Source organism: Phoenix dactylifera, chromosome 9 (genome assembly GCF_009389715.1).
Source record: "Phoenix dactylifera cultivar Barhee BC4 chromosome 9, palm_55x_up_171113_PBpolish2nd_filt_p, whole genome shotgun sequence".
Taxonomy (NCBI): Eukaryota; Viridiplantae; Streptophyta; class Magnoliopsida; order Arecales; family Arecaceae; genus Phoenix; species Phoenix dactylifera.
In genome coordinates, this window is record NC_052400.1 from 11586430 (window position 1) to 11604930 (window position 18501).

The 18501-nt window shown below is 36.6% G+C and overlaps 1 protein-coding gene and 5 non-coding genes across 6 annotated transcripts; all 6 read left to right on the forward strand.

The window, feature by feature from the left end:
• Positions 1-5154: 5154 nt before the first annotated feature.
• LOC103701749 (eukaryotic translation initiation factor 3 subunit I-like) lies at positions 5155-18244 on the forward strand. The gene is made up of 9 exons (XM_008783909.4): positions 5155-5458; positions 6556-6771; positions 7166-7293; positions 7975-8094; positions 8204-8293; positions 12778-12864; positions 12961-13040; positions 17637-17735; positions 17840-18244. The coding sequence occupies exons 1-8, from the start codon at positions 5275-5277 to the stop codon at positions 17710-17712; spliced, it is 981 nt and encodes a 326-aa protein (XP_008782131.1). The 5' UTR covers positions 5155-5274; the 3' UTR covers positions 17713-17735; positions 17840-18244.
• Positions 14923-15012, forward strand: LOC113462389. The gene has a single exon (XR_003384650.1). It is a non-coding gene; the product is annotated as a small nucleolar RNA U54 (small nucleolar RNA).
• Positions 15747-15840, forward strand: LOC113462392. Its single transcript, XR_003384653.2, has one exon. It is a non-coding gene; the product is annotated as a small nucleolar RNA U54 (small nucleolar RNA).
• On the forward strand, positions 16419-16504 carry LOC113462390. Its single transcript, XR_003384651.2, has one exon. It is a non-coding gene; the product is annotated as a small nucleolar RNA U54 (small nucleolar RNA).
• Positions 16626-16709, forward strand: LOC113462391. Its single transcript, XR_003384652.2, has one exon. It is a non-coding gene; the product is annotated as a small nucleolar RNA U54 (small nucleolar RNA).
• Positions 16886-16970, forward strand: LOC113462393. Its single transcript, XR_003384654.2, has one exon. It is a non-coding gene; the product is annotated as a small nucleolar RNA U54 (small nucleolar RNA).
• Positions 18245-18501: the final 257 nt, after the last annotated feature.

Consider the following 18501-nt stretch of genomic DNA (forward strand, 5'->3'; position numbering starts at 1 on the left):
CACCCTAGCATCAGAGTAATAGTCTTAAAATTTATCAAAAAAAAACTTTCCATGATTCACCATGCTATCATACTCTCCCTTGTTTACCTTCAAATAATGTTCGTCTACAGTTATAAATTGGACACTTTACACATTAAATGACTCATTGCTTGACAGAAGACAAATTTGGCCAAATAGAATGTTGAACCGAGAAATATCCTTGTAATGTTTCAGGGCTTGCTTCAAGTAGTTGAAGGGTAGAAGCTTTAGGATGCATTCAGTGATAATATAAATCAAACACCTATAAGTGCATGTTATAGGACAATTATTATCTTGAGATTCATGCAAAATCAAAAAGAGTAGTGTGAGGACCCACGTGGGCATGTCTTTAGTCCAACATCGGTTATTCACTAGGTAAATCTTGGGTATTTATACAGGATCAAGAAATTCAAATAATACTTTCTGGCTAGCCATTTTGGGTGAGGTCCTGGATTGTTACGAGCAGCACCCACAAAGCACTATGGATAGCCATCTGAGAGCCTAAATTGATAAATGCATTAAGGTGATTAACTCAGAGGTACGGAGGTACCCGATGAGCTCAAGATTTTGCAGTGTTAGGATATATATTGTAGGTAGCAGCAATTTAAAAAGATATATATATAAAAATAGCATAGCAGAACTGCACCTTTGACTAACCATCAAAATAATTTGGACAACAAAAACTTGCCATCAGTTGGTTATTTCAAAATTGGACCAACTTGGAGGCCATTGGACGATAACTAATATGCCATCCAATCATACATGGTGGCATTTAGGGCATTATTGGATGTTTTTAGTATTTAGAAGCCTTTTGCTTTTTAGAATTTTAATTAAGCTATTTTTTGAGTCTCAGTCGAAATCCAGAGGCATTTGTAAGTTCTAGTGCATATAAAGGGCCTTGGAGTATTATCTAAATACCCCATTTGACCTCCTCTTTTGCATCATAGAGAATTGTATTAAAAGTTTTAAAGCTCTCTTATGAGTGTCATTGGTGTGACTCCATCTCACTGTAGTACTAATCGATAGCATCCTTCATATGATTTTAAGACCCTTTTTTTGGTGTGAATCCAGGAGATCCTACATGAAATCGGTGCAATATTGTTGGACATGAAGAAAGCACAAGCAAAGGCTTATGCAATTTTGGTCAAATTACAGGATTTGGTTTGTGAGAAACTAACTAGTTATCCTAGCTTAATTTACCTTTTAATTCTTTATTGTTCTTATTTTCTAATCGCAATTTAGGTTCGGGCTTTCAAGTTGAGATTATTAGTTTTCTTACTTCAATAATGATTGTAAAGTTTTTTTTTTTTTTTGCAATTCTAGAAAGTCTCAGTTCCTTCCAATATAGGGAGGTTTTGTTCAGATTTTACCGTATTTATCCCAACAGTATTAGGCACAGTATGTTATCTCCTACTCATCGGTATTATTAACCTAATACTTTCATAACCAAATTAGATTATATTTTTGCTTTCACGAGCACATCTGACTTCCCATAACCAGACCCATGGTCCTCTTGGACTTGGCCTACATCAAAGTGGGAGGATCATATCATAACCTTTGAAAAAACATAATCCCTCCTCATTATATCCACATAAAGGAACCAAGAGAAATAAGTTAATAGATGTTATGAGTAGGATGCCATTAAGTCAATCTAGACAAGACATAAGTAAAATCTTTATGCTTGACATGATGTCTCCACCGATAACAATATAAAGTTTGACAAGCGAGGCAACTCTTTCATACCTTTGATTGTGAACAAGCCAACTAAATTTTCAAAAGAGCAATCTCAATCTTGAAGGGACTCTATGCCTCTGTTCACTCTATTCCTTCACCTATCTATCCAAAAAAACATTCAAACAAACCAAAAGGGTAGGAAGAAAAACTACCATGCCCTTGCAAAGAAGCAGATAGGTGGGCCAGTGGGTCTGATTTAGATTGAATGTATGCAACGTTTTTAATTGGACTGCCTTGATAACTTGTTCTAAACAATATGAATTTAGATATACATGTTAGCTAATTGATATCCCTAAATTTGATTTATCTCTATGTGTTTTTCCTTCCTACGAGCACCTCGTGTTTTATGTCTACATCTTGATTTTATTTTTCTTCACTCATAGAAGGGTTATCTACATATTTGCTTGTAAAATTTTTGTATTTATATACTAGTTTCCATCTTTTTCATAATTATTTTTTAATCTTTGAAATCTTGCTTCTCATTGATTATATGTTCCAATTAATTAGATAAAAATGAAAATGATGCTAATTTCATATCTTTTAGATAGTTCTATCTCTAACTCTTATCATTCCATCAGTGGATTCGTTAACCCATACCCTTTCACCCTTGATTGCTCTGTCCCCTAGCTTTCACCTCTCCACCCCATGCCCTTTGGGTGGCTCTGATTGGGGGCTATGCGACACTAAGCACTTCTAAGTCTTCACCAATGTTTCATTTTTCAGAGAGAGCTAGCATCAATCAAATGGTCTTAATTGACAGTCCAAGCATGATTTGTGACTACACTGGGTCCAAGCTAGTAGAGGGGTGACCCCTTATTAGGTAGGGTTGTATCTTTCACACTTCCACATGAAAGAATTATTCACTTTGCTTTGCGCGGATTCACTATAGGGCACGCTCTAAGGGACGATGTTGCAAAAAAAGATCAATCATTTATTCACACAAAAGATACAACTCGAAACCTCCTCACCGCTCTGGCAATTCTTGGGCCAGACCAAAATATTTCTGTCTGATATCTAAATATCTCAGTCGAGTCGATCAAAAGATATTGAAGACCTTTTTGTAGACTTTGTGGCTAGGGCATAGAGGGAGGACAATATGTGATACAATGTCCCAGGAAAAGTGTAAGGATTGGGACATATATTTAATTTCACATTGGTTATTCATTGAAAAATCTTGTGTGTTTATACAAGGCCAAGGAATCTAAATATTTTTTGGCCAGTCTTTTTAGATAATATACTAGGTCATTACAAATAATATTAGAATGGACGCAATCTCTGATCTATGTGAATTAGGGGACACTGCACTCAAGCTTTTTTGAAGCTGGCCACAACTGGTTGTAGTATTTGTAATTGAATTTGACTGAATTTAGATCCTTAGATGCCATGATTCAAAACAACGGCTAAGAGAGATGCAAGTGGAGAGATCGACCACATTGATAGGGAAGTCGATGTGGTGGGGGATGGTAAAGAAGAAGAGAAGTTCGCGAGAAAAGAGTCATGAGAAGTATAATACTATGGTTACTCTTAATTAAAATCTGATAAAAAAAAGAGTTTGCATAAACAAAAAAAAAATAAAGAATATATAACTATAAAATTTGAAAATTTATTTATTTAAAATAATCAGCCATCTCTATCTCGATCTCTAAACCTATCGTATGGATAGGAGAGAGAAAGTTCTACCCCCTCCAAAATTAGGAAAAATTCTAAACCACCCAAACACGAGACATCATTAATTTGAATTTGTATGTACTCTTCTTAATAGATTCCTTATTCAAACAAACCTACTTTCCTTAATCTTGAAAGGTAAGAAATCTTTTTCCACTAAGACTTGTCAGAAGTCTAAGGAGAAGAGGTTGGAAGATGGAAAAAGAGGTATGGCATTGCCTATAAAGTCAGATCTGGGTGTCAAACACTGAAGTAAGGATATTATGCTGTCCGAGGGCGAAGGAGTGTTTGGAGGCCAATGGTCGTTGCCTCTTGAGGAATGCTTGAAGAAGTTGCAAGGAGTTACTACTGAATGCTTCATCCCAAATCCGAAGGTGCTAGAAAGGAGTCAAAAGTTGTGGCAACTATTTCTACTTGGGCGATTGACTACCTTAGGCTTGAGCTTAGCAAACTTTGACCCCTTAAGGGTCACTTTATGACCTTAGATACAGAAGATTGCTTTTAAATTTAGATTAGAATCTGATATGGTTAAAGGTGGTAACAGAGGGACAATGGATTCTTAATGGATAGGTCCTCACTTAATTCAGTTGAAGGATGATTTTAAACCATCAATGAAAGCTTTCGAGGTGGCTCCTAGTTGAATCAGGATTCAGTTGCTTCTAATGGAGTATGACAGCCCGGAGCTTTTGATCCTTATGCCTATGACTATGGTGGGTAAGCCGAAACAGTATCTGGAGAATGATGTAATTATATACTAAGATTTGTGTTGAAATTAACAACAAACAACTTGTTAAGAGAGGTTTTCGGGTAGGTCATAAGGAGAAATCTATATATTTGGAAGTTAAATATGAATAACTTCCAATATTGTGCTCTTGATGTAGCATTATTAAGCATAGACACTAACAGTCAGCAATGGAGGGGGTCCAATCTAGTGAAAGTAAAGAGGTAAATCCTAATTGATTGGGAGCCGACTTAGGCCTTTCTGATCGTCATCAAAAACTACATCTTTCTTAATAAATTTTCTATTCGAACAAACCTTCTTTCTCCAGTCCCTGACCATTTTTTTGTAATCAGGGCCAACTTGGGCCTCTTCGATCGTTATAAAAAATTCTTACTTCCTCCTAGTTCTCTCTCAAAGAATTCTTTTGACCAAGAGATTCATTGTGAGGATCCATAATGAGCACCCAGAGATAGATTTCCAATCCATAATATATGACAGTTTTATTCATATTATTTACTTTGGAGCTCAACCAAATATGGGATACAATGATAAGAGATGCCAAATATAATCACGTCTAATTTGGTGAGGCCTTTTTTTTTCTTTCATTTATCCATTAAATTAGCCATTGGCTCTTCTTCTACAAATTTTATGATATTTTCAGATCAATTAATTATTGAATATAATATATTTTCAATTCAATTTTAATATAAATTTTTATTTGATGAACTAGTTTAAAATTTCACCATTTCTCCGAGCATCATGCTGGTGTCACACTTCTATGCACCATGCCTGCCGGCATCCTTGCATGCATGACCGGCATCGCACGTGGCAAGTGGCACGTACCTTACCGTAACTACTCCTGCCCTCCCTTTAGATGAGTCACATGCATCGCACGTGGAGATTCGATGTCACCTACTGATGCTCATTCCTTTACATGAGTCACATGCATCGCACATGCTCATCCTAATATCTCGAGCCACACTGTAGTCGGTCGTCTAGATCCAACGGACGAAATTGAAGGGAAGAACCTAAATATATATGTATCATCAGAGCAAAGCTCGAGGGCAGAAAACTAGGGTTTCGCTTCTTTCTTTCGTGAAAAGAAGGGCGAGCGAGAGAGCGAGGCGGAGAAGGAGATGCGGCCGATATTGATGAAGGGGCACGAGCGGCCCCTGACGTTCTTGAAGTACAACCGGGAGGGGGACCTGCTCTTCTCGTGCGCCAAGGACCACACTCCCACCGTCTGGTTCGCCGACAACGGCGAACGCCTCGGCACCTACCGCGGCCACAACGGCGCCGTCTGGTGCTGCGACGTCTCCCGTAAATCTACCACCAATTCCTTCTTCTCCCCCTTTCCATGTCCTTGTTTGGTTTTTATCATTATTTGCGACGTCTCTTCGAGATTTTCCGCATTTTTTCTTTTTTTGGCTATTTATTTGGGCTATTCTTCTCTCATTTCTTGAATCTCAATGTTATCGCTCTGTTTGGTTGCAGTCAGTCGTCCCGCTTCTCCTCCTGGGTTTTTAAAGATTCTTTTCCTGACGTTTTTTAGGTTTTGTTTTGACTTTGGTTTTAGTAGAATCTATTTGTAATTGCGACGTCGGTGGGTACCAATCTCAGCTTACTAATCTCTATCAGTTCTATCTACGAAGGTCGCTTCGCATATTCTCTACTTTGCTTTCATATAAATCGGCCTTGATGATTCTATAATATTCGACTCATCCTTGGTTTTATCAATTTGCCTATAGGATTCAAAACATCATTGATTATTTCATCTGTAACAAAACTGAAAAATTTGTGTTTGAAGCTGCCCCTAGAAAATGCTGTTTGATGTGATTCTGGAGAAGAATCTTGTAGTGGAGCCGAAAGAGGAAGGCTAGAAGGGACATATATGTCTTTGTTGTTAGTGGGTTATCTCTGTATTTAGCGGCGATCAGTAGTAGTTAGGTAGATGGTTATTTTGATTTGTCCGGTTCCTTAATTTCCAGTAGGCAACGGCTAAAATATTGGGGTTAACTTGACCTTTGAATCTCTCACTACTTGTAAGGTAGTGTAAAAAGGCCTGGGATGCCCATTTTAGAAGAAGAGTGAGAATAGTGTGTCTTGGGCACTCAAGAGGGGTGCAGCCCTTGTGGGGAGCGAGGGCAACATCAATTGGCCCAACATCATTTATGGCTCTCTTCTTTTCCCGTACAATATATATTAAAAGTATTTTGCTTACTGTTCTGGTTTTTTGATGTCATTTTCAGTATTTCTATTTAATGCAATATGTAAAATTCTCTAGATGATCATGTCAAATCTATCTGACAGGACGAGTCTTGAAACATTCATTTACTCCGTATTATATTTGCCATCATTTAGATTAGCCCATAATTTTAGTCAATATGCTATAACTTTTTTTTAAAATAATGATGCAGATGATTCTGGACTCCTCATTACGGGCAGTGCAGACCAGAGCGTGAAGCTGTGGAATGTTCAGACAGGAGCGCAACTCTATACTTTTAACTTTGGTTCTCCAGCGAGGGCTGTGGATTTTTCTGTTGGGGATAAGCTTGCTGTAATCACTACCGACCCATTTATGGGGCTTCCATCCACCATTCAAGTGAAACAAATTGCCAGAGATCCTAGTGAACGTATGGATTATTATATATTATCTTCATCCTAATGTAACTGATACACATGCCCTTATGGAGTCTTCACTTTTCTTGTTTTATAAATGAACTACCTTTCATTTAAAAGTTATTATTGTTAAATGCTCTATTTCTTGACCTCCTTTAACAATTGGATGGAATGTGATAAAATAGCTTACACTGAGGTGCCCCTGTTCTGTTATCTTGGTTAAATAACAATAGATAATACTGAAATTAGCGGACAGGTACAATTATCAGTCTGAATTTTTACCCGCATTACTACAAATTCATTTGAATCTGTAGTTATGTATGGCTATTTTATGATATGAAATCATAGCACCGTATAGATTTCAAAATTATGGTAAAGTTTGTTTACTCAGAAATTTATTTCTTGCAGAGACTAGTGAATCGGTGCTTACAATCAAGGGGCCTCAAGGAAGAATCAATAGGGCTGTTTGGGGACCTTTAAACAAGACTATAATAAGTGCTGGTGAAGATGCAGTAGTTCGAATATGGGATTCTGAGGTGGGACCAGCATCCTCATATATGTTTTCATTGTCCAAGTGTATCTATTTTTAGGGGCTCATGAGTTACATGAACATATATTTACCTCTTTACCATTTTATTGATTATATAAGGATTAATGATTTTAGAATATCTTTCTTTATTATATGGTGTCATGACTAGAATTGCATGGCTAGTTGCACTAGATTCAAGTGCATGCACAAGGAGATAGGAATCCATAAAATGATAGGAAGCAGAAATCCATAGTCTCCTTCAAAATGATAAAATTACAGCTTGCATAAACTTTAATGGAAACCATCATTTACGTCAAAGATATTTGCACAAATTAATTTGTGCCATGGAGATGAATTTAGATTCTTATATGAAATCTTGCCTTTGACTGCCTTTGACTCTCTTCATTTAGACACCTTCGGTTTCCAGGTGATTTGTTCCCCTTAGATGAGGCCTTTACTAGGGAAATTGGGTGTCCTGAAGAAGGTGGAAACTCGAGTGATACATGCTTTTGAAATAATACAAAATAAACATAAAAGAGAGTAAATTAAGAAATAAGGGAAAGATATATGATTTTTCTAACTGAAAAGTATTTTTTGGTATGCACGTAGGTCAGTACCTTGCAACCCTTGTTTTTGACTCAATTTACTTGTTTGCTTGGTGCTGGATTTTTTATTTTGAAATGTGCAGACTGGACAGCTGCTGAAGGAGTCAGATAAAGAAACTGGTCATCAGAAAACAGTAACTTCACTATCAAAATCCGCAGATGGTTCCCATTTCCTCACAGGTTCATTGGATAAATCTGCTAAGGTGATAATCTGTCTTGATCATATAGCTTGTTATAAGCTTTATCTTTACACTCCGAGACTGGTTGGTTTGTGATTGTGCTTTTACCTGTTGTTGTATGATATTGGTTTAGCTTTGGGATATAAGGACACTGACTCTTATCAAGACGTACGTGACAGAACGTCCTGTCAATGCTTGTGCGATATCTCCTCTTCTTGACCATGTATGTATCTAACTTCTCATCTTTATCTGCATCTGCTTGTGAGCTTTGTGGTATAGCTTTATTCTATATTGTCATTATTATTATCTTGTGGGTCTTCCAGGCAAAATATCTAACTAATCATCATCATCATCATCTTGAGGGTCTTGCAGGCAAAATATATGCACAAAACCTTTATGCCAGAAAATGTCAAGAATATGCTTTAACATCAGGGACTTATATAGGAATATTTGATGATGCTAGAATTTGAAAATGGAACAAGGATGCATGTATTTTCAGGGTTGGATAGGGGGCTCATGTTATTGGCAATGACCAAAGTCTGGTATCATTTAGTAGTTCCTTCAGTGATCCATACTCTTTATGGACTATTGTCAGAGGGTTCTTATGCAATATTGACTTAGTATACTCCTTTTTTGGTGGAAGATTAGACTGGAACTGCATTTTACCCTACGATAACACAGCTATAAAGCATGGACATGGTTGTGAGATGCAGATATGCAATACACTAATACATTATTATCTTGAAAAAATAGGATATGATGTGGCTGAGATACAACAATAGATATTTATATATCTTTTACATAGAACATAGTGGATTATCACAATATCATAGTTCATGCTTCGTATAGTAATTTCATCATCCACAAATTTTATCATTTTAGTCATCATTCATATTCACAAGAACATCAACATTACAAACTTTAAGCTATCAAAGTCAACTTTCATTCAGGAAAAAAAGGAGAAGGCAGTATCTGTTTCGTTTGGCCTAATAAGCAAGTATCCGAGGTGTAGGTGGGAAGCATTTGGAACACTTTTAATTTTAAATAATAGGATATCCTAACCCTTAAGGATATGCATTTGGCACGTATCCTTAGAGTTGGGCACTGGGCCGCCCACGGCCCGGCACGAAGCGGGCCGTGCCTGGCACGGCCCGCTAGCTACAGTACCGGGCCGTGCTTGGCACGGCCCATTTAAGGGGGCCGTGCTGGGTCACGGGTTTCTGGCCCGCGGGCCGAGCCTGGCACGGCCCGCTCTTGGCCCGCAGGCCAAGCACGGCACGACCCGCGGGCCAGCCCGGCACGGCCCATAAGGGCCTGGGCCGGGCCAGACACGGCCCGTCTCCATAAAAATTAATGCTTCATAAATTTTTTTAATAAATTAATAAATATTGAAAACTAAGGATTTATTAATATAAAGCCACCTTAATAGTGGGGGGTTTGGCATAGACCCCTACCAGTTTATTAATTTAAATCAAAATGGTACATGAAGGGAGGTTTGGACCTTGGTCTGACCTCCAGAATACAATAAGAAAGGGCCGAGGTTTGGACCTTGGTCTGACCTCCAGAATACAATAAAAATGTACAATTATAAAAAATTAAGAAATCTTACTAATCATCAGTGATTCAGTGAATCAGTATTCACTCTTCAGTAGTGTTTGTATCATCATCATCAGAGGATGTTGTATTATGTCCACCTTTATCTTGAAGTCTTGCCTCAGCATCCAACCAATCTTTGAAGCAGAGAAGCATCTCCACCGTTTCGCCCGTCATCCTACTTCTCTTTTCGTTAAGAACACGCCGACCTGCACTAAAAGCGGATTCCGATGCTACCGTGGATATCGGCACAGCGAAAATATCGCGTGCAATTGCAGACATAACAGGATATTGATTTTTAACACTCTTCCACCAAGATAATACATCTAGATTCTCTATTTGATTTTCATCATATGCAGACTGAAGATCATTTCGTAAATAAAATTCTAGTTCACTACTTAAAGATGAAGAAGATGAAGATAAACTTGAAGCATGCGTGTGTTTTCTCTGTGCAATGAATGAAAAAATAGATGACGAGCGAGAACTACTAGAAGAAGAAATAGAGCTTTGTACGGAAAATCTAGATCCACGAATTTTTTCATCATATATAGCATAAATATCATAAAGAAGTTGTTTTACCTCATTTTTAGCAGGTTCAGGATCTTGATTCATATTTTCACAGTATGCATCAAGTAAAATTAGCACGCCATTCAATTTAACTTTTGGATCAAATACAACTAACTAAGTTATGCATAGGACATATCTTGTCCCAATACTCATTCCATTTAGATTCCATTTGGTCAATAATAGGCATTAAAACATCATCATATCTATGTTCTGCAAATTTTTGACTAATTATATATGCTTGTTATAAAAATGAACATGAAGTTGGATAATAAATACCAGAAAGAACATTGGTAGCATTATAAAAACTAAGCAAAAAATCTTCCAAAATTTTTCTTTTATTCCAATCAGTTTCAGTCAATGTAAAGCCTAATCCACGATCATTAATATATGCACTTAATAAGTTTTTATATGGGTATGCATCATGTATCATGCTATATGTTGAGTTCCAACGAGTAATTACATCAAGTTTAAATTTTTTAAAACGTTTACCATGATTTATACATAGTTCCTTAAATTCTTGAAGTCTTGATCTTGAAGCATGAATAAAAGAAACTGCATTTCTAATTTTTGAAATCACATCTTGAATCATGCCCATGCCAGCTTGAACAGAAAGATTTAAGATATGACATGCACATCTAATATGCAATAAATTTCCATCTAACATGGGATGCAATGAGTCTTTTAATAATGTAACAGCAGAATTATTATTAGATGCATTATCAAAAGTAATAGACATAATTTTATCATTAATATTATATGAACATGCAGTTTGATAAATGACATTTGAAATTTGTTGCCCAGAATGTGGAAAATCAAAAGCACGAAAAGCAAGAATACGTTTATTTAATTGCCAATCATTATCAATATAATGAGCAGTAATGGCAATAAAACAATTACTACCTACAGATGCTGACCAAATATCAGAAGTTAATAAAATTTTTACATTTAAAGTAGAAAGTGTTTCAATTAAACTGTCTCATTGCTAAAAAGTTAGTCATTGCTACTCTTCTAAATGTACGCCTACTAGTTCTTTTGTAAGCAGGTTGTAGGTTTAATTGAACATATTCTTCAAAATTAAAAGATTCACATAAACTAAAAGGTAATTCATCCTTAACTATCCATTTTACAAGTGCTTTTCTTTGATTTTCATGATTATATGCAAAATTACCTACAAGTAATCCCCCTTGTATATTAAGGGTACTTTGAGTTTGAGCATGAGAATCATGCATCCTATGACTCTCTTGATGTCTTTTTAAATGCCCTGTTCCCCCACTACTACTACAACTATAAAGTTTGGCACATTTTTTACATTAGCTTTCCAGACTCCATCAACCATAACTCTATCAAATTCATTCCATACAGCACTAGTCCTCTTACGAGAAGAGGTTTGATCTTCACTCGGTTCACTAGTTCTAGAGGAACTAGGAACATGGGGTTGTGGATTAGTTTCTTCTCCCTCAGAAACAGGAGGAATGCCAAAATGACTTTCCTCAAAAGATGACATATCTAAATTGATGAATTCAAAAAATAAAAACTAACCACAAGGAGGAATTGAGTAGAGGGTCGAAGGGCAGAGGCAGAGCCGAGATTCTGAGCTTCCTCTTGTGCTCTCAACAGGAGTGACCTTCTCTTCTCAACAGGAACCTCCTCTTGTGTAGCACTTGAACACTTGCTAAATGCAAACTAAAAATTAAATTGCTAGAAGAGCACTTTAGAAGAGAGAAATAATAGTAGTAGAGAAGGAGAGAATAGTTGGTTTGGTGTGGTGAGAATGAGGGAGGAAAGGGCTATTTATAGAAGCCCCAAAATTTTTTTTCCAAAATACCCCTCAATTTAGCCGTTTTTGGACTGTTGGAAGGGGCAATTTTGGAAATTTCCCAAAATAGCCGTTGGAAACGGCTATTTTTCTCCCCCCCTCTCCAGACGGGCCGTGCCAGGCACGGCCCGTCTCGTGCCGTGCCCGGCCCGGCCCGCCAATAGACGGGCCTGGGGCCGGGCCGGGCTTCCGTTCTGTGCTGAACGGGCCGTGCCCGGCACGGCCCGTTTAGACCTCGGGCCCGGTGGGCCTGGGCCGGGCCGGCCTGGCACGGCCCGATGCCCAAGTCTACGTATCCTAATTATATCAAACAAATAACGTATCTGATACATTATCAGATATAGACACAGCATGCATATTGAAGTATCTCTGCTTCCTTGTTACACAGTGTATCTCATTTCCTTTCTAAAGATAAAATAAGTTTGGACCCAGTTGGGCTGGTGATGTGGAGGCTTGGTCCTTGGATTAGTTCAAGTGTGTGAGTGCAAGATTAAAACTTGTGATTTTTGAGAGATGGAGAAATAGAGAAACTTGAAAGTTTTTTGGGGTAGCATTTTAATATTGAGGGATGCTGTAAATCATAACATGTTTTATATTCAATGTGTATGCACCTACTGCTAGTGCTAGGCACATGTGGAACTAATAGCAAGGTTATTACTGGGTTTTTGCTTTTGTGCTGGTTCAGAGTTTCAGCTTATTTTTGAGTTAAAATGTGTCTTGTTTTCGTATAGGTGGTAATGGGAGGTGGCCAGGAAGCATCACATGTCACAACAACTGATCGTCGTGCTGGAAAGTTTGAGGCTAAATTTTTTCACAAGGTGGCCTTTTGTCATTTTTATGTCAATAAGAAGAACTTTAGAATTTTAAATTATAACTCATATGCTTATTCTTCAAGTTTTCTACTTCCTAAACAGATTCTTCAAGAAGAGATTGGGGGTGTGAAAGGGCATTTTGGACCAATAAATGCTCTAGCATTTAATCCTGATGGAAGAAGGTTCTCTTACTGCCTTTGGAAGCTATAATTTTTGAAAACAAAGAGAATGACATCAACTTCATGTGCTTATTATACACCTTTTTGTATTTGCATGTATTTTCATATTTATGATGCTTTTGCATTTGCCGTTGTATGCATGATTGCATAATTTATGCATCTTATTCATTGTTTACAACTTTTGGATGGTTTTTATTTTGTCCTTGCTCAATTCTTCGTTTTGTCTTCTTTAATATGTTGTTTGTGTATTGCATGCATGCCTGCATGTCCCTATGTGAATGTGCGCATGTGCAAGGCTGGGGTTCTTGTCTAATCTGAAAACTAATGGACTCGAGAATTATCTTTTTTTCCAAAATATTATACTCTTTTGTTATCTTTTACTGATTTTCACCTGGAAATCCTGAAGATTTATTCGCCTAATCATATAGTCGTCAATTTTTTATTTGTAATGGAATAATTTGTGGTGTTAACTTTTTTTTCTTATTATTTCCAGTTCCCCTCTGTGGCAATTTTGGGGGTGATGTGATTAAGCTATTTAGATTTTATATCTATATCTATTGGCTGATAGTATCATCATGGAAAAGAGGATATTGGATCTCTGCTGGAAATTTATGTTTTTATTTAGATTTTTGTTTTTTTTTTGTTGCTCTACTGAACTTTGGATATTATAGTCATCACTGGACTCCAGAGATATGCAATGTTGGATAATTATTTCCTGTTTTGGAACTAAGTTTTTTTTGGGCTCTAGGTTGTGTGAAAGGTCAAACATAGAAGAGATATATAACTTGAGAAGGAAGGTAGATAAATTGGTTGACCAAATGAGGAGGGAGATGTTATTAGTTCATCTCAGGGTTTCCAGTAAATGTTTATAGTATTTTAAAACTTGAAAGGATTTTTTTTGTAAGGATCTTTGTTGGGAAATAATAGAAAGTTATATTATGTGAGCCATTAAGGAGTGACATTGTGGTGTTGAAATGATACTAAGGGTTTAGTTTGTGGGATTAAGTATTCTGATGGGTGAAGTTACTTTAAGTGGATCTAAGTTCAATATTTGAGAAAAAATGCCTCATGAATGAGGAATGGTGAAGATGATGCCAAATGATTGAGACAATGCTTAATGGTTACATGTGTAGTGATTTAATCATGCTCAAAGTACTCGTGAAAAAAATGGATGGACTGTATTTTTTTCGGTTGCAAAAACTTTTTTCCTCCTTTGTCTTTTGAAGGACTTGATTTAGCAAAAGGCTATAAAATAAAATCTGATTACCTATTTCTTTATAACTTTACAATCCTGTTACTAGAATTTACTCCCTAATTTTGATATTTTTGTGGGAAAAAGAAAAATAGAATTGAGCATTTATTAATTTAAGGAGTTTCATGATTTTGCGTTGCCTGCAATTGGTTAGAAGGAAATGGATGAGCTATGGAGTTTGTGTTTCATGACTTCGGAAAAGTTTGGGGAAAAGGATGAGCCGGGTGCAGTAAATATCAAGGTTTTTGTTATCAGGGTACTTAGACTTTTGCAGGGAGCGACAAAAGACTGATACTTATATTTTAGAATACTTAGTTGTTATGGTAATTTCAGTATTAGGGCTTTCCATGGTCATATGCATGCTGGAAACTATGTTTCAGTATGCAGGAAACTTTGAACACATCATGCTTTGGATATCTGTTTTAGTTCTGCTTCTGTACTTCATATTTGGTTAAGGTCCATATGTCTTTTTCTTGACAGGTTCAATTTTTGTATTTTCTTGTTCTTTAAACATAGAAAATCACAGAATTGATTTAGTTCATCAAATTTTCAACCAATTCATTATTTTTATCTTGATAAGTTTTTTTTTAACACTCATTTATTTTTGTTTTGCTTTCTGCTATTGTTTTGTTCAGCTCTATGATTGCAGCCAGTTAAGTTGGCAATATACGCTATTCTGAGAAATTTCTACTTAAAGAGATGACAATGGATGATATGAGAGCTTCTAGTGCTGTTTATGCCTTATTATTCAACTTTCTTATTGTTTGTTTCCTTACCTTTTCACTCTTATTTGACAAATAGTTTTGTGAAGTCATTTTGGGAATTTTGTTAAAATTTTGAGTGAGGCATAATTGAATCGAAAAGGTAATTTATGGAGCTAGTCAGTTATTTTTGGGAACTAATGGTACTGTTATTCAACGTTTTTGATCTTTTTGCTGGTATTGCCAATTTAAGAAGGAAGATCTGTTCATGCACCAAAAAAAGAGCTTTGTTTCTAATGATATTTTGATTTATGAAGTTTGAGGAAACGTAGTATCCATATTCGTCGTCTCGGTACCGGACCTCGTACCAATTCCATCCTATTACTGTGTTGGTATGTGGTATAGGGGGCGGTTCGGCGTACCGACACTTGGTACACCCTCTGTACTATATATCAGTTCAGTACTATTATCGTACAGTACGGTTGGTACGTATCTGTACCGACTTGTACGGCAAACCGTACATAGTTTGTTTTTTTATAAAAAACTACTGCTTCAGAAACCTGATACTTCCCCTTGATACAATTTTGTGATCTCATGCCCAACCCAACCACCCCCGTCCTTTTTTTTTTTGCTTTTGCCTATTTATTATGGCATGGAGACCTTTCATACTTGAACTACCAGATCGGATATCCGTGCAGTTTATTCTGTCTGAACTCATTTTCTTTGTTTCTTCCTCTTTTGGCTTATGGTTTCCTTAGCTCAATGATAGCAGCCAATTATTATTTTGGCGATATACACTATTCTGATAGAGTTTGTTGTTAAGTGCTGGCATTGGTATATACTGAGAGCTTCTGCAACTTTGCTTTCTTAAACTATATTTAAGTAATTTTGGATGCCATAAAGACATTCGTAAAGATCTCTTAGTGTTTGCTGCAGGAAATATCAGAAGAGTCATGCTTGAAATTTCAATCTTGTTGCCAAGGGCATTTTTATTGGTTTTCTTGAAACAAATGTTCTTGAAATCAAGACATCTGAGAGGTTTAAAAACATACTGTTCTGCTTCTTTATTTTCCACTTCTATTTTGTCATTGACATACTTTCCTCATTTCATTCAATTCCTCATTGACGTGAATTTCTGATCTTATTTTAGTTTTTTCTCTTTACCTCTATGGTTTGGAGTTTTTTACAGTGGATATGGCGGATCAGAATTTCATACAACTTATTCTGTCCGTTTTTTATAACCTAAACGATTTTCTATCTTGCCATTTCATTCAGCTCCATTCAGCTTGATTCCAGCCAATAATTTTTTGCCAATATATGCCATTGTGAGAAAAGGCTGCTGCTGTAATGTTTGAGGCTGCTGCTTCTCCATACAATTTTTCTTGTTTTTATAACCTTCACCATTTTCTTTCTTGCATTGGTCCATTCAGCTCAATGATTGCAGCAAATATTTTTTGGCAATATACGCTATTCTGAGCAAGTTTGAGGGGCTGACATTGGAATATATGAGAGCTGCTTGTTCTGCTTTTTCATTGAAATAACTTCCTCATGTCATTATAGTTTTATCTTTATATTATTATGTCATGGAGGTTTTTATAGTTGATCTAGCAGATTAGATTTCCATCATCAGTTCCCAGCTCGATGATTACAGCCAATTATTTTTGGCAATATACGCTATTCTGAGAAATTAAATGGCTGACACTGGAATACATGAGAGCTGCTGATTCTGCTTTTTGTTTGACAAACTTAGTGATCTCATTTTAGTTTTATTTTCATATTGTTATGGCATGGAGAATTTTACAGTTGATCTAGCAGATTAGATTTCCATACAGTTTATTCTGTCTGTATCTTGTTTTTATAACCTTAACCATTTTCTTTCTTACATGGGCTCATTCTGTTTAAGGATTACAGCCAATTACTTTTGGCGATATATGCTATTCTGAGAAAGTTAAAGAGCCGACATTGGAATATATGAGAGTTTTTGATTCTGCTTCTTTCGTTTGTTAGACAGCTCCGATTTATTGGATGAGCTTGTCCCTTAATTAGAATTTATGCTGATGAAGGATTCGCAGACCATTTTCTTGTGAACCCTGAATTCAGCATTACCAGTTATCTCTATTTCTGTTCCAGTTTCGCTTTTATATCCATTAAATTCTATGCGGAAACACTATAATTTTCTGTCTTTTCTCAACTGAACGATAAAAAAATGTGCCAAATCTTCCAAATTTGGAATGATTACTTTTTCCTTGTGGTAGAAAATTAGAAATTAAATTTTTAGTGTCATGAAATATGCAACTCATGGATGCTCCATAAAGGACCTAGAAGTTATATGCAAACATGAGATTCTGAAAACATTTCCGATTCTTATTTTTTTAACATAATTAATCATTTTGTCACTCAATTGCCATAAAATAATAAAATAATATGTTTGTTTTCCAGAACTTAAAGTTGTGTTTGATGCCTTTCTAATGGATCATTATACCTAAATTTTTATTAGATATTATTTATTATCTTTACTAGCTTGATTTCTAATGTTTGCTATGCTTGCTGTGCTCGTGATGTGTGCCAGAGATCCTTTAAGTTCAATCAATTTAGTTTTCTCAGTGGTTCTATGCTTATTCCCTTTTACACTGTTACTCTGGATAGCTTCTCGAGTGGTGGTGAAGATGGTTATGTAAGGCTGCATCACTTCGACCCTGAGTACTTCAATATCAAGATGTGATTTCTGGCATATGAAATTGGGAGGTACTTTTTTATGCTTTCCCCTTAGTTTTGATTGCTCTTGAGACCAAAGACTGCGTTATATGCAGCTTAATTAAAATTTTCCACTTTATTTTTTGTGAAATTAGTGTCGCGGTCAAATGGGCGGTGAAATAGAGCAGTCTCAACTTTTGCGCAATCTTGTATCACCAAGCCGAGGATATTGGAAGATCTTACACCGAGGACACTTCGTTGGTTGATAGGTGGCTCTTGACGCCTCAGAAGTCGGGACATCTAACCTTGCGGTTATGGTTGCAGTACTGGTTGTTGTGCCGAGAGGCAGGCCTCTTGTTTCTGGAGACATTTCAGGCTGAACTCGTCGCTTGTTGTCCTTTTTTAGCAGTTGTTTTTTTAAGATTGCTCCCTTCTCTCAGGCACCGAATACAGTTATGTATATATAACAAATGGTGCTTCTTGATTTTGGAGTTTATTGTCAAAAATCTCTGGCTGCATGCAGCTCGTTTTCAATGGAGACTTCGATTTGTTTTTTCAAATGCCATCTGCTTTCGCAACGATGATGAGTTCTGCGGACTTTTTCAGAAAGCTGAGACCTATGATGCTGCGCTCGGGTAAGTCATTTGGCTCTTCAGGTGCAGCGTTGCACGCTAGCCTCAATTGACAGACTAAGATTTTTTTTTTTTTTTTGAGGCTTATTTTTGACCCATTCAAGTTGTTTACTTATGGCACCGCGTATACTTGGTTTTTTCCCTAATCTTGGCAGTATCTAAAAATGTCATATGGGATCAATCAT